This window comes from Chelon labrosus (genome assembly GCF_963514085.1).
Source record: "Chelon labrosus genome assembly, chromosome: 5".
In the NCBI taxonomy this organism is placed as follows: domain Eukaryota; kingdom Metazoa; phylum Chordata; class Actinopteri; order Mugiliformes; family Mugilidae; genus Chelon; species Chelon labrosus.
Genome location: NC_140341.1, coordinates 18,380,602 through 18,396,774, shown reverse-complemented (window position 1 = coordinate 18,396,774; position 16,173 = coordinate 18,380,602). Strand labels below are relative to the sequence as shown.

Below are 16,173 nucleotides of genomic sequence, written 5' to 3'. Positions count from 1 at the left end.
AGGACATACAGCCGTAGCATGATTCTTTTATCATTCCATAGGAGAATGGAACAAGAAATTAATATTTTCACATTATGGCAGCCGACTGGTAACATAATAGGCTCCATGAGTCACCCAGTATCAGATATATGAAGCATCTGCGTAGGTTATTAAAACAAAAGCTGCTGGGTATCATCAAAACAATGACGCAACCAATTTGTATCAGAAGGCTTGTTTTAACCAAAAACTATTACAAAATGTCCTGTGCATCCAAGCACTCATGCTGGAAAAACAAACATCCTTTTCCACAGAAGACGAAAGAAAGGGGGATAAATAAATACCATGCTGACTGGAAATCATCCTGCTTTACTATGTGAGTGAGCAACACTTTCCTGAAGCCTGGATCATAGATCATATCATTTTAAATTGTTTTTGCAGCTGGGTTTACGGATGTATTTTCTCTTTCAGAATACAGAGATTTGTTACCTGGCATTGCTGCAAATGAGAAGGATGGGGATGTGCTGTGTTTACTCAACGCCCCAGTGCTTGTGCCGGGGTTGAGTAAACTACTGGGCAGACTTGGAGGCTTGGTAATCTGCAGGTTAAGCAGGGAGCAGTTGGGTGAGAGGTTTGAGGAGGACTTGTGAGCAGACAACGATGCTTCAGCAACTTTCTGAGGAGTCCTTTCCGCATCGCTATCCGTCTCAACGCACTCCTTGGTATCGTCCTCAGAGCCATCAGAGTCGCTCTCCAGATTGCTCTCCGACTCTGTAGGGGATTCCAGCGTGCCACAGAGACAGAGAGAGCTATATGTTAATTAATATTCCTTGCACGTACAAAGCACTGCAAGAAACTTCTTTCAAAACTTCTATGTTATCAACAGCATCTTTACTACATTAAAGAATTGTTATTCTAACCTGAGAGGCTACTGCCAGAATCGTCATCATCAATATTATCATCATCGTAATCATCTAAAGAGTCGTCGGAGTCTTTGCTGCTGTGGATGTCAGACTCACTGCCTCTGGCCAAGTCTACAGCCTTAGTCTTCCTTGATATGGGAACAAGTCCGGATAAGGCAGAAGATTTAAGTGGAGAAGCAGAGCCGCCCAACATCTCCTTGGTGCCAGTGCTCAAGTTGATGGGCATGTGGTGAGGAGGGCTGGTGGCTGCCAAGAGTGGCTTGCTGCTGGGGGTGCTGCCCTGGCTGCGGGGCTTAGTAATGAGGGCCAAAGGGGTATCCTGAACTCCACTGTGGATCGCTCCATTAGGGTGGAGATTCTGGAACAGGTTGTTGTCACTGCGGATTGGGAGAGGCAATATATGACTGCTCAGTGTATCCGACGTGTATTTAGATGGTGTCAGCAGCAAAGAAGAGGAAACTGATTTGTGATTTTTATACCAGCTTTGGCTCTTAGGTCGTGGAGAGAAAGCCTTCTTCACAGAATCCTTGGAATGGAGGGGCTTCATAAATAAAAAGAAAGCAAAAAAAAAAAGTAATTATATAAACTGTCACTCACGTTACATTTCTGTGGGCTGTAAATGAAGGAATTTAAGGTGTAATAAGCGACAACGACAATGAAGAGCAGGCTTAAGGCTGTCAACAACAATGAAGAAAAACAGGCCGCGATGGAAAAATATTTCCAAATTGCTTGGCTTAGTGCCACAATGTGGCGTTAGCTGTCATCTTGTATTTGTTGCTTTTGTCAAAATCTGGCAATCAAAAGCCCGCATTTAATGTAAAGCCGTCATACCAATTAAAACCCTCTTGTTACAGATTGCTACCTTTTCCCTCCTTCTCAGAACGGTGACAATAACCGAGTCCTGCAACAGAGGCACATTTCTCTCTCTTGATAACAAACATCCCAAAGCATAACAGAGCTAATTGCTTGTCAGCTATGTGAAGTATTCCCAATAGATGTAAACACATAGTCACATGTAGTCATGAAGTGGTCAGACGCTGATGATGAAGTGTAATAAAAGCCCTGATGATAGTGTATAAGTATTAATTTTCTGCTGGGAGAGAACATACTAATCGTTAGATATTTAACGACAGAAACAACAGTGGACAATAAATAAAAAGTACTTCTGTTTAAAAGGATAGAAATACTTTTATATTGCCTGAGAAGATATAAAAAATATCCATTACAATACAGTAGTGTGAATACAACTATAACTTACCTGATTCAATTTAAAAGTCTTCAGGTTTATTGAGCTTTCATCTGGGACATTTCCAGTGCTCTCCTTAATGCTATCCACAAGCTGATCATGCTTACTAGAGGGCATCAAAAATTTGAGTTTATGCGAGGGCTTTTTTGAGCCTGGTTTGGGTGAAGAAGAGAGGGAAGGATGTTTCTGTGAACAAAAACCTAGGGGTTTAGGTGAGGGACACAGAGAGCGGGTTTTTTTGGGCGAACAGAGAGCAAGAGGTTTAGGAGAGGAGGATACAGAGTGATGCTTTGGTGAGGACGAAGGAGTGAAATGCTTTGGTGACGTTAAAGTGGGTAAGTGTTTTGACGAGTTGGAGAAGGAGATGGGTGAGGAACTGGAGGACTGAGGGTAAGCCTCCCTGTGGGGCTGTGGTAAAGTACAGTTGCTGACTGGCAGTCCTGTGGCCTGTATGACGCTGATGTGCTTCTGGCCGTCCTCTTCTGCCGTCCTCGGGCTCTGGAGAAAGAGAGCTGTGGACTGAGGTAGGCCAGCAGGATGAGAATAAGTCTGGAGGTGATAAGAGGGAGTCAAAGCAACACTGTCACGATGACTTTCTTGAGCTGTATTTCCATCAGCAGCGCGGGGTCTTTTCTTTTTACTCTCTGGAGTGTTCTGTGTCAGCCGCTGAGTGGGAGGATGAGGAAAAGAGGGAGAAGACAGAATGTCATGTCAGCTCCTGCTGAGAGAGCCTCACAGTGGCAGCTCTGTCAGCTAGCACATACATCCAGTTTGCCACCCACCACTGAGGCTGCTTTAGACAAACCAACTAACAGAGAGCAATTTGTCACATGCAAAATATCTTGTTTTAACACAACGTTTTGTTTTTAAACGAACAGTACGTCTTCGTCCTTTCTTCTGAAAAGAAAGTAAACCTTTGCTAAGATTTAACACTTACTTTGACTTTCTTTTTAGCTGGACTCTCTTTCTCGGAATCAGAATCCTCACTGTCACTGCTCTGATCATCTTCATCTTCATCTTCCTCCTCCATGTCGTCCAGATCGCTGCTGCTTTCCTCACCATCGCTGGAGCTTTCTGACAGGGATCCCGACTGGCTGCCACTCATGCTGGATGTCTCCAGTGGCCTCTTGTTGAGTTTCTACATAAGATTTTAAAAAATAGTCCATATTTCCTGTCCATATTTCTTTCAGCAGAACAGTACAGTGAGCTTAATCAAATATTAACCTTTTCCTTTGTTTTCAGAGAAGTCTTCTGATGTAGCTGGCCTAACCCATAGCTGCTTTTTTCACTCCGACTACCGTTGCCTCGAGTGTTCTCCTTACTTCCCGTTGCTGGAAATGAACTGGTGTTCGCAGCAGAGTTCCCAGCAGGAGTGGAAGCACCCCTGCCATTCACTGTTCCATTCACACCTACAGAAAATGGCATTGTACATTTCTTTAGACGGATACTCATGAGAACAAGCAACATGAGTTATACATACTAAGAGGACAATAAAAAAGCGTAACAGGGAATAAAAGGTATGTTTCATATTGCAGCAGTATTTGAACACTATAATCATGTGCATGTAACGTAAGCCTGCTGCTTGTCAGTTTATCTTTCATTTTCATGTTTGTTATTGCCTCACAAAAATATGGCTGCAGAATTATTGTCTATAGGGCATCAACAACATGTAGGCGCTTGTCTTTTTTTTACCTGAGGTATGTGATTGTAATTCGAGAGGATCATGACCCTTGAATGCTGACACAAATATAGGATGCAGACCTAGAAGAGGGGGAAAGAAGGCTGCAGCTCCTCTGGCATGTGCCTCAGATGGCCGCCACCAATCTGAGTAGGAGAACGAGACACTGTGCAGTTAGGTATTAATAACCACTCTTATCTAAATATGCAATCCAATCAGCTAAGAACAAAGATGAGCTGCAATTGAACTAACAAGTCAAAACTATTTAAACTACAGTTTTAAACTAGAATATAAGTTTCTAAAAATATCCACAGGAGAAATGCTGCACTCATCTGAAATAGTTTTTCTAATACATTTCAATTGTGCTCAGGTCATCATGTTATTCAGAAAATTGGATGCTGTGAATTTCAAAATACATCCAGCTAAGAACATTCACCTCCATTAATAAACTTACTTGGAAATGTACCAAACTGTGATTGAGCAGCCAAGGCAGACAAACCCAGACTTCCGAGACCTCCAAACTCGGAGCGGCCTGAACTCGATGTGTAAAGCCCAAACGCAGGATGGCTGATTGAGTTAAAGCCATTGGACCTGTTGGGCATATTCTGCAGCGAATGACCTGGAGAACAAAGAGAGTGTTTTATGGATGCTACAACAAATGAATTTATTGCTACATCAGTCTTGCCAATCTACATAGTGTTAGGATAAACAAATAATATAATGTCACATAGCATCTTTCTACAAAAAAAAAAAACATATCTATAATGTCTACAAGGTTCAAAGGGAGAGAGTTTCAAAGTTTAGGAGCGACCACTTCAATGGTATAGTCTCCTTTAGTTCCTTTAGTATTAAGTCTCAAGTGAGAAACCCTGACATGAAGACACTTACTAGAATGATAACTTTGCAGTTGATCTATAATGTTGACAGGTGTCTGACCACGCAGGGCTCTCAAAGAGATCACAAGAAATCTTGAATTTGAAAATTGATGGGATGCCAGTTTAAAAAGCTCAGGATTGGAAATAGATGAGGACTCTTAAAAGACTTTTTATTCTATTTCCCACAGCAGATAAAAAAAATCTTTGAAATAATGCAGTTCACTTGATACTCATACAATTGATGTGACTACAGAGGTTCCCATGTGCTTTCAGCATTTAGTGTTCAGTCCAAAATAAATTATCTTCGAAATTTCTGTGCACGTTTGGTGTGGGGATGTGAAAATGAATAATTTATGAGAACGCCTGTGTCCTTCACTGTGATAGCATGACAACAACAAAAAAAAAACAATGCTTTTTGGGGCTTCTTATCGTCAAGGAAAAAAATAATAATTACGAACCACGGTATGTAAATTTGCACATTATTTTGCGGTCAGGGGTAATCTGACAGCTTATGCATCACCACTGCTCAGTGCATAATGGCTTTGGCCACAATTAGTATTCAGAGAAAACGAGATGTTGGTGGCTGCATGCACAGTGTGAGGCTGACAGACATGTCACATCACGTGAGATAAACTGGACTTAAAGGTTGTCAAAAGAAACCCAAAAGGGCGTACACAGCTTTTTAATTGTTGGCATTAATTCATTCAACAGCCTTTTCATTCCAATCAAAATTGTCTGTAACATGTTAAGACCAGAGGAAGGTGTTGTGAGCCTTTTATCGTAATTCAGTGTTTACACAGAATTTAGTTGGATAGTTGGACACAGACTGTTTACCAAACAGAATGAAGGATACATCCCTATTTATTCATAGCTACTGAACTGAATATTGTTTTGTGTGTGTGTTAGCCTTGAGTCTACCTAAAAACAAAATGAACACTGTCCAAAACCGAGGTAGAATAACCTAAATGTGTTAACTTTAGTGTCAACAATGCAGTTAATGCATTAAAATCAGATTTTTAGTCACATTTCATCTTGTGTTACAAGTGTGTGCATGCGAGTCAGGTTTGTTTGTATGTACGTACCGCAGGTGGTGAGAGAGGAGCTGCCGTCAGGACTGGGGGCTGAACTGTACTTAGTGGGGAGTGTCTGGGGCGGAGCAGGGGAGGAGCTGGTCGAGGAGGAGGCCATGTGAAGGGAGGACGGGGCTGGTGACTCCATATCTGCCAAACATAATTCAGTCAGCACTGAAAGATTCAGGAGTAGAGAATGAGAGGAGAACCACCCACTCATGTCCCACATCCCACTGAGCCGCCTTCTGACACACGTCTGAAAAACCAAATCACTATAACTACTAGGTGAACAGCAACACTAATGAATAGGGGTGACTAATGATTCATTCATGGTATTGTTTATTGACAGATAAGTGTGACAGTACGACTGTACACAGACTTAAAGTAATGTGCTGGTGACGACTCATTCATATCAAAAGGTCTTCACAGCTCTTTAATGTGAAACTGCTGCCATGTAAGCTGTGATTGCTTAAGCAAGGAGTAAGGCTAAACAGAAAACGCAATCTTCAGACTCAAAGGAATACATTTTATTTTTCCCTTGCACAACCTTTACAGGTTTTAAGTCCTGTAATTGTCTCCACCGGTTTCTCTGATGACTCTCAGACCATTGTTATTCTGCCCATTATCCAGATCACACCACAGGATTTCTAGTACTATTATACTCTTTCATCAGAGCTACATTTCCTGGGTTGTCCATGAAAACCTCTTTAACATATCCAACCTGCCTTTGTTATAGCATTTCACATTACATCAACAATTTCTAGATCTCCCTGGTGATTCTCTTCTGCAGAAGAAAACAGGCGCATCTGATTAATTTGAGGAGACAACGCTACCCGCTGAATATCAAGTATCATCCCTCACCAGGAACAGCACTGATGAGGCATAAATGACATGAAAGCTGCAGCCATGCTTCACTGGAAAGGTCCCTGTTCCCCGCAGTGGAGTGGGAGTATGTGCTTTCATATTTATAACGCATTATTTGGTATCATTTTGACCTTGCTCCATCACACTTTCCATTTCACTCTAAGCGGTACAGAGTGTATTAAATAATGAATGATATTGTAAAATTAAATGTGTCGCTAAAGAGTGCCACACACTCTGAATGTTTGTGTTAATATACGTATTTATTTCACAATAACATGTTTAAGACGTAACCTCTAACACAGCATTTTTTTCTGGTGCATGATTGAATCTATGCCTTTCCTTTAGAAATCTGAAAAGGGTGATTTACCAGCCTGCAATGATGCAGTATCTTCAACAACATTTCTCATACTGACTGCATGGCTATGGATCCTCCTCAGATGATTTATACCTGTCTCTACACAGGCGGGTATAAATGCTTAATTTTCCAGACACATGTGCTATGCCAGCTAGATGGTAAATAAAATAAAAAGTTAAAGTAATTGAGGCATACTGCTTCTGACCAAAAGTACTAAGTAGTATGTGACGAACTTAAAAATTTCCAGTAAACCAAAGATACATGGATGACATTCCACGTACATCACTTAAGCTATCTGCATGATGAAGCATCCTACAATGCATTACAGGAAATTCTGGCAACAATGCCTGACACTTCAAAAGATCTGTGCTAAGGAGATAACGGCTGTAGTGTAAGTACATAAAATTGATATTCTACTATTTGCTATCACACAATTTTGAGCTAATAATGAGCTATTAATCTAACTATATAGCCACTAACACCCACAGATATGAAAATCAACTTCATGTAGATTTCTACATAAAATATAAAAATGTATAAATAGTTTTAGGTAACAGTTTCCGTTATAAGCCTGATGGTCATGTGGCTATGCAGTACAAAACCATAATGTTCACACACTGCACCGTATACAACTATGAAAAGTGGTATACAGTAAACGCTTATGCAATATGTGGCATCCAATCCATTCCAAATACAGCCAAGGTGTTAGGTACCCAGAACCTATCCCAGCATGCAGCGCTGCACTGGACAGATGGTATGGAAATCCTTTGCTACATTACTCACAGTCCATCACAAGGCACGCTGACACCAATAGACTATTTCAGAGTGTCCAAGTAGACGGAGACCAATCAACCTCCGAACAGAATGAGTCCAAGGAATAAACATAGCAACTCCCTGCTGTGAAGAGGCAAAGCTAACCAAATAAGCTGGCATGTTCCCTTGGATACAAAACCAGCTACACAAAAAAAAAAAAATCAGACACTTGGCTCAGAAGCTAATCTTATAAAACCACTGACTTCAATTAAGTGTGCACTTCTTTTTGCATATGTGCCATGTATTTGGATCCACTCTCTGTTTGCTTTTTTTTTTTTTATTATATTCCTTGCCAAACTGGCTTTAAATGTTAATAGTGATATGCAGACTATTTTTTCAATTAACCAATTGTTCAGTCCATTAACAGATTAATCAACAGCATTGTAGAGCATAGAGAAAGAGAAAACTGTCTAACACAGTTAAATAAAGCTTTAAAGTCGCTAGTTAGTAGATATACATTGGTATAGAACTTGGCTAGTATCCATATTACCATTTCCTTTACATTAAGTAAAACCAATCAGCAACTGATTTGTGCTCGACATTTATTGTGCAGATATGACACTAATCTAAATGTCATGGATCTCTTGGGAAGAAGTCTGCATGTCTTCTAAAATGCCAAAATAATCCATTAAATTAAATAAATAGCAAAAAAAAACTAAAATAATACCTCATGCCCTGACTGTGATGGATAAACAAACATGCATTTCTGTGCATGCATTTGTCTTTGAGTATGATAAGCTTTGTATATCCCCCCTCTTGTTTCACTGTTTTTCTTTTGTGCATCCCTCCTGGTTCCTGTTGTCTTTTTGGACTATAACAGATGGCTGATGCTAACAAAGATAATCCAGTAACGGAGTCATCAGCATGGATCAGCAGTATTCTAACTGCAAACACAGTGTCTTTTCAGCTAATAAAAGGTACACACAGGAGACAGGAAGAGGTAGTATATCAAAGTCCCTTAGAGAGCAGAATCACTCAAAGGTCCTCTATTTGTTCCACACCAGTTTGTAATGCAAGTGATGGAAATGTAGAACATGTGAATAAAAATATAAAAATAAATGTGCCATGTTCCGACGTTAAGTGCCATGCAAAGCAGGTGCCCTACTAATTAGTTTTACATAACAATGTTAAAACCACCTTCTCAGATGTTAACAGCTCTTTGACTGTCTGACAGTGCTGCCAGTCTGCTGTATCCCAAACCTCACCAAGCACCGCTGCTGTCCATCATCCTCACTTAACACAATTAATTCGTTCTGCTACCATGGAAAAATACCAATGCCATTTATTTCCGACCTTTTGATTTGGATGGGAGGAAATATGGGGGTTGCAAAAAAAATGCACAGTGTAACAGTTAAGCAAATTCTTAAAAAAGCCATTCACTCCCACACTTCTCCCGTCACTCTTTCTGAGCTCACTCGACAGACCAGCTGAAATGAAGTCAGTTAAATGTGTTGAAAGTTTTTCTTTTGCCCCCATTGCAGTGTATGCACACAAGATGTGCAGGATGAGAGCAGGCTTTTATGGTTGAAGGGTGACAGAAAATGGAGTGCGTGAGGTCGCTGTAGCTTGGTACATAACACGTCTGGTGGCACGCCCACAGTTCGGCCGAAACTCCCTGCTCCTATTAGTTTCAATCAGTTCTTCATTCTGGCGATGTCTTCTAAAGACAAGTTATGGTTCCCAGCCTTGACTCCCACGCTACCTAGAAAGTGATGAAGTGTTGTGTCTGACCGATCCCAGATACTGAAAGAAACTTCAGGCTGACCTGCTGCATCAGGGAAAAACTGCATGACACAATATTACTCATACAGTCAGACAGAGGGGTATTTTCAAGGCCAATTGTTGCCTACTAGGTCTGATGATGATATAGTGGAAAACATTTCTTGGCTACCATTCTATAACATATAAATGGAAAGAACACATTCACACAATTACGTCTGTGGTAACTGTAACTAATTCTGTAGTAAGGTGGCAGAACAAAGTCTTATTTGAGTTAAGCCTTTGAACACAACATTGCGTGATACTGAAAAGACAAAAATATGTTTGACTGCACGTACAAAACGCCTACAGCCTTCCATTGATCATACAGCAGCACACCATCAAAACAGGTGATGGTTATAACTATCTAAAGAATCTCAGCAACTGCCCAACCTAAACAAAGTCATTTATCTTTTTCTGAAATCTCTACACCACTGTCGTTTAAATTGATAGTGCTGGAGTACATTAAGTATACTGTCATGAGAGAGGAGCTCTGCCAAGTGATTTAAAAAAAAAAAAAAAAAACAAAGAAAAAAAAAAACATGGCATTGCTACACAATCAATACTCTGCATTAAGAGCTGGTTTATTATTCATCTCAGGTTTGCTCTTTTCAGCGAGGGCCCCTTTCTTTATGAGCATGCTGGGAGACAAAAGAAACCACATGCTTTCCAGACGTCATGAACATGAGGCGAGGCTGGTTGTCATCAAGGATGAAAAGCGCGCATGAAGCCACTGGTTGTAAATAAGGAGTATGTGGAGCAACTGATCAACGACCCTGACTCTTCGTATTGGGTAGCAGATGGTAGAACGGTGTTGGTTACATGCATTGGACAGACTCTGGGATGCTCTGCTACAGCAGTTGTCCCTCTGTCACACTAAATGTGATCCATAGCTGCCCTTGTGTTACTAAACACCTTCACCCACCATCTAATCCCTGATTTTCCTGTCTCAGCCAGACTTTCATGCATCACTGTAATCATATCTTTGACCTCCTAAGCAAGAACATGTGCATGCTGTGTGCCAAACAAAGAGATTTACCTGCACTCATTCTGCCGGGATAATAATCCCCATTTGCTCTTACCCCACAAAAAACAAAGAGTAGGCATTCCGTTATCATTACTTTTCAGTATACAAGCATCTTTTAGGGAGTCCTTCACACCCAACAATGAATATCTGATTACATCGACTGCTTCGCACAAGAGGAGAATGCTATCATGAATACAGTGGAAATATAAAAGAGGCAAATTGACTTTGATTAACGATGCGAGGCCTTAGCATGACAAATGTTTCAAGAAATACATTTGTCCTTCACAGAAGCGTTAGCACAGTCTGCATGTGGATCGTTTTCATGATCGGGGGGTGGGATGCGGGAGCCTGGAAACAAGAGTCCCACATGTTCCACACAGTCTGACATCCATCATAAACACATTCCCTGAGCTCCTGCCTACTGCTGCCCCATCAACAGCAAGCATTGGCAATAAACTGTGTAGCTGTGCCTGCAGCTTTTAATTAGACACATACAGAGAAGAAGGAAGAGAGGGGGTTGAGAGAGAAGGGCAAATAATTTCATGCATCTCCCAATCAGACGCTAATATTAATCTGTTGTTGTTGGCTTACAAAATGCAGTTGGTACGGACAGAACGGGTGATCTTTTCCGTCGTTAATGTATTGCTGGAGCCGTGCATTTTGAAATATGAAGTTACAATTAATGAACCCAAGTGTAAAAATGAGAGTTAGATTATACCTGTTCATGGCTTAATTGTGCTGCTTTTTTTAAGGGAGGAAATGGAAAGGCAAGCCAGCACTTGTTACAGATAATCACACATACAACATTATATCGTCATTAACAATTTCTGCTGTATCCTCCATGTTTACTCCATCATTTTTCACCATAATTCGCCAGCAGCGTCATTATAATAAGTACTTGTTTATAATAAATCAAGGACATACCGTTGCTCACTGGGGGCGATGCTAAAATAAATAAACAGTGTGAAATGTATGCGCCCCAAAAAGAAAATGTTTATGTTCATCTGCACATTTAGAACAGATTAGATTTAGATTTTTTTTTTTTTTTTTTTTTTTACAGGCGCCATCAGTTTCCTTTGCCACTCATAGTTAATCACTGTCAATGGAAGCTTGTTCAATTAGTTCTTTAGTAAAATAAGCTCTTGTTATTAATGTGTATGATGAAAAAATACATAACTTTGCCTTGCAGCTTAATGCAGTTGGACTGACTCAAAGGATTTGCAGCTAAATACCTGAGTTAGAGATTATAAGATGGGAAAGACGTGCATTTAGATGGAACACATCCTTGTGACATTATAAGCCTATTTGCTTGTTTGACAAAGAATGAGGTTGGCTTGAAACCTAAAACAGTTGTTCTGAGCTTCAACCAGATGATGATTTCTGAATGGCATCAAGACAAGGCCTAAACCCGTGAAAACATAAAGGCAAAATGCAGATCGTGTGTGTTGACAGGCATTTAAAGAAAATCAATTTTTAATATCTGTACGGACTGCTGACGTTGGAAAAATTAATTGTATGCAGGAACTGCAGCAGATTTGGTGAAGGCTAGGTTTAGCCATGGTTAAGCCTCCTTTGTGGTGCTTGAACAAGAGCCAAACTGGTTCTTTGTTGGTCAAAAAAGCCAGAGGTGAGGGGTCGATTCAACTGCAATACTGTATTATGGCAAGGATATACAAGTAGTATGTTAGGTGACATCAATCAAGTAATTGTTAGTTGTCTAGGCAGAAAGTGGTGCAGTGCAGGCTGATGCTATGCTACTGGCTATGACGCTGATGACCAGTGAGAATAAAAAGTTCAAGGTTCTGTCAGTCTTTAAGGCTTGACACTGCAATGTCAATAACCCCATTCTTTGGATGTTCAAACAAACAACACTTATACATGGGAATACATGGACCCTAACAGAGCTTTTAATCCATTACTCCCCCATGTCAATGTCCAAGATGAAATAAAAGGCAGCCAGGATCAAGGTAAATATCGCTAACAGAATTTTTTATTCTCATCTCCTCTCTCACTCTCCAAAGAGCACAACATAAATCACATGGCAACCATAATGGGAAGTGGGACTGCAGTGTGCCAAATGAAGCAATAAAACTGATCCTGAGTGTCCCCTTTCAAGGCATTAGAGACACAGTGTCCATATGTCCACTGCTTTATTGAAGCTGGTGATGCTGGCTACATTCAAACAAACATCTGTGCACAAACTGCGTGTCCTGAATGAAGGTCACAAATATAGAAAAGGTGAGACTGTCAGGGATTCTGGTATGTCTGTGGTCAGATGTGTGTACTGTGTGCTGCTGATGCAAGCTGAGAGGTCCTCAGTGTTGACGTGGTAGAGACAGGCTTCTTTCTTTCACTATCAGTCGGCTTACGGCCTAACTCTTAGTAAAAGAGAAAATTGTCTCAAAACAACATTCCCATTTTCTCAGGATATTCATCTCTGCATATACAATACAGTATACCTTCCAAAGGAAGTCAAGTCTTCACTGTCGCACAGAAAATACATGCTACATTAATAACACACAGCCTGCAGATGAAAAGGAAAATGAACTGAACACATTTTAAAGTGCTGTACTCTATAGGTTACATCTGTAGACAAGCTGTCAGTGACTGATGGTGAAAAAGAGCCAATTAACTCGTCAAGGGGCACAATTCAACAAAGTTGTCTCCACCACAGATGTTCTGTTCCGTTCTTTTCAGTTTTCCATGTGTTTAGAATGTGAGCACAGTACATTATCAGAAACCAACAAAGACCTGAGACAAAGAATTCACTCTGGAGCATATATAGTGGACCAGTGGAGATATCGCTTTCTAGATCTGTATATCATTGTTAAAAAATGCTAGGGGGTACAGAGTATTCTTTGTTACAGTGACAACATTTTTAATAATAAAGTAATAATGTTTGAGCACATAAAAAGTTAAATATTGATCAGTAAACATGAGGTCCAGTGCTGGCTGAGAAAGATTAATCATTCCTGCCTGGATAGATTTACCTTAAATAAGTTAGTTCTGAGTGAAACATCTTGATTAATCACAGCTATCTTGTGCGAAATGATGAATGTTGAGGTTAGTCTAATCTCTATTTTTCATCTTTGCTAAAAACAATATTCTGACAAAATAATGGGGATGCACAATTCATATCGAATCTAACTATTTTTAAGTATTTTGAATTTCTCTTGAATTTCTTTTGAATTTTCTGAATAAGTGTAAAGCTTGCAAAGTGCACTGAAATGCAAAACCAAAACACATGTTTCATATCCGCATGCACACACATTTCTTTTTATTACATCAGAACTCTCAAAAGGGAACTGAAACCCACTAAAACTAGTTAGGACTGGTGGTGATTTTAATGACAACATTTCAATTTGTACAGTTAAGGACTGTCAGCTTGAGTTTAAACTCTAAATTGGTCATGCTTAGAGAGATAAATGAGCAATTAAACTGAATTTCTCTAGTGAATCAGTGTTTGCATTTTGGATTGGGCACATTTGAGCATATTTCTTTTATCACTGGTCAGATAAGAATTTTTTTAATCGTTAAACCAATAAAAAAAAAAAACAGAATAACAGCAGTGGTTTTAACTCAGTTACTGGAAATAAAGCAAAAGAAGAAAAGCTTAATCTAATTTAGCTCATTCAAAAGTTATTGCCAATTGTGTTATTCCCAAAGAGTAAAATGGAGAAACTAAGATACTATAATTGCCAAACATACCTACTTCTGTGATAAAGTCAACTTTTACTTTTTTTGACTGCTAAATATTTTAACCAACATATGATCTAAATTCAGCAACATACCTACATTAACACATGTATTTCATTCCTTAATGCTCTGCTAATTCTGCATGTGGCTGTCAAAGTAAAACACGTCATCCGTGCAGAGGCTGCACAAGAGCCACAGACTGAACCCTGTGGAACATAGACAGTCTCTGTTGACATTCTGCTTCTGTTAGCCATTAAATCAAAGGTTATCAGAGACTGAAGTGCTGAAGGAAAATATATAACAGTTAACGGCAACCAGACTTCTTTGTTCTTGGCACCAGGATGTGACATGGTCATTGTAGGAGAGTAACAGGGAGAGGTTGTACAATTAAATAGGATATTTCCTTATTTTAAATATGCAAATTGTGTGGGATGAAACGCAGGACAACGGCTTTGAGATGAGGAAGAAGAAGGAAAAGAAGAGGACTCATTATGATAGTGCTCAAAACACCTGAAATTCATTGGAGAGTTAATACTAAGAGCATGATACGCGCAGCTGTGGCTTCAATAGATGTACGAGTCACTTGGGATACTCATCAGACTATTTTTATTTTGATGAATGCACAGGGAAAATAACTCATTTCCCATCTGCCTCTGAGCCCTCGTCACAAAAAGAGCTTCTTCTCTGATGCTAAATTAATATTTCTGTCACCTGCCACCTACCTCAGACTGTTTCTGCCATGTTAACACTAACGCTGACTATGATACAGAGTGTCCATGCTAATAGGTGGACATTTAGTAGCTAGGAGATATTACTATGCAAAGGTTGTACGTAGAAACATGGATAGACGGACTGAAAAGAAACCACTCGGATTCAATTTGGAGTATAGCAGCAACATAACAGGGATGTGCACCGAACATGCTCGTGGTTAACTACGGTCATTATCACTTCATAATCACATCCAGAATTGTGATACTGGGCATATGCATTAGACATAGTACTTATCTAATTTAATAAAGTGTGCTTTAAATCAATAGTGATAACATACAAATGTGAACTGCAAAAGCAGCAATTCACTCTGAACAGAACTCAAAAGTTACCCTCCTTTCTCAGAGCAGAGGCAATGACACACACACATATTCATATATGCAAAAGGTATGTAAACATACTGACAACTTTTCCAAATGTAGTAACTACTAATGCCTGCAGAGCACACACAAGCCTGACTGACACCGAGTTTAAACCTCTCTGAACCTAGTGCCACTCAGTCCAAATATAGACTTTTAAACCAAAAAAATAAACACAAAAACACTGCAACACATACAACAATCACTGTTCAGCTAATACAATTTGTCTTAATTGAAGCTGTTGCTTTTAATTAATAAACTGTCTTCATAGCACGTTGAAAAGCAAAAAAAAAAAAAAAAGGTCCTTGAACTATTTGGTCAAAAAAAAAAAAAAAGCCAGAGTAGCTGAGATTCAGAAAATTGTGTTAGCAGCCTATCAATGATGAGAAAGCTGTCCATAGCCACTCATACCTCTCTCTATCTCCACTGTCATCTATTGCAAAAAAAAAAGGCACAAAAGCACAGAAAAAAACCTAAATGAACAACCAGACAGACCAATAGCCCATTGTGGCACTCCACACATCCAATGTGCTGCTGAAGAAATAGCACAGACATGCATCCATCCCTAAGAGGTGTGCTCATGTTATTGGAAAGTTAATTAAAAAATAAACGCTGCAGCAAGTTCACAAACAAATGAGCCTTGCTTCAAATATTAATGTACTGTGACACCTTATTCTATATAATTGAAATAATCATGTTGGTATGTGCAAAGGTTTGGGCACTGTACTTGTAAAATAAAACTAATCAGGCACAAACTGGCTTGTA

At 39.7% G+C, this 16,173-nt stretch overlaps 1 protein-coding gene across 3 annotated transcripts in view; it reads right to left on the bottom strand.

Moving 5' to 3' along the window:
* LOC311488237 (bromodomain adjacent to zinc finger domain protein 2B-like) overlaps positions 1 to 16,173 on the bottom strand; it is a 43,424-nt gene that overhangs the window by 14,415 nt on the left and 12,836 nt on the right. For all 3 annotated transcript variants that reach the window (XM_084544819.1, XM_084544821.1, XM_084544820.1), the window contains exons 3-11: positions 5,781 to 5,918; positions 4,278 to 4,442; positions 3,838 to 3,969; positions 3,370 to 3,554; positions 3,083 to 3,283; positions 2,158 to 2,811; positions 1,379 to 1,440; positions 897 to 1,276; positions 466 to 747 (exon numbers count right to left, since the gene is read on the bottom strand). In XM_084544819.1, coding sequence (XP_084400945.1) covers positions 466 to 747; positions 897 to 1,276; positions 1,379 to 1,440; positions 2,158 to 2,811; positions 3,083 to 3,283; positions 3,370 to 3,554; positions 3,838 to 3,969; positions 4,278 to 4,442; positions 5,781 to 5,916 — 2,197 coding nt within the window. In that variant the 5' untranslated portion in view covers positions 5,917 to 5,918. The remainder of the gene's footprint in view (positions 1 to 465; positions 748 to 896; positions 1,277 to 1,378; positions 1,441 to 2,157; positions 2,812 to 3,082; positions 3,284 to 3,369; positions 3,555 to 3,837; positions 3,970 to 4,277; positions 4,443 to 5,780; positions 5,919 to 16,173) is intronic.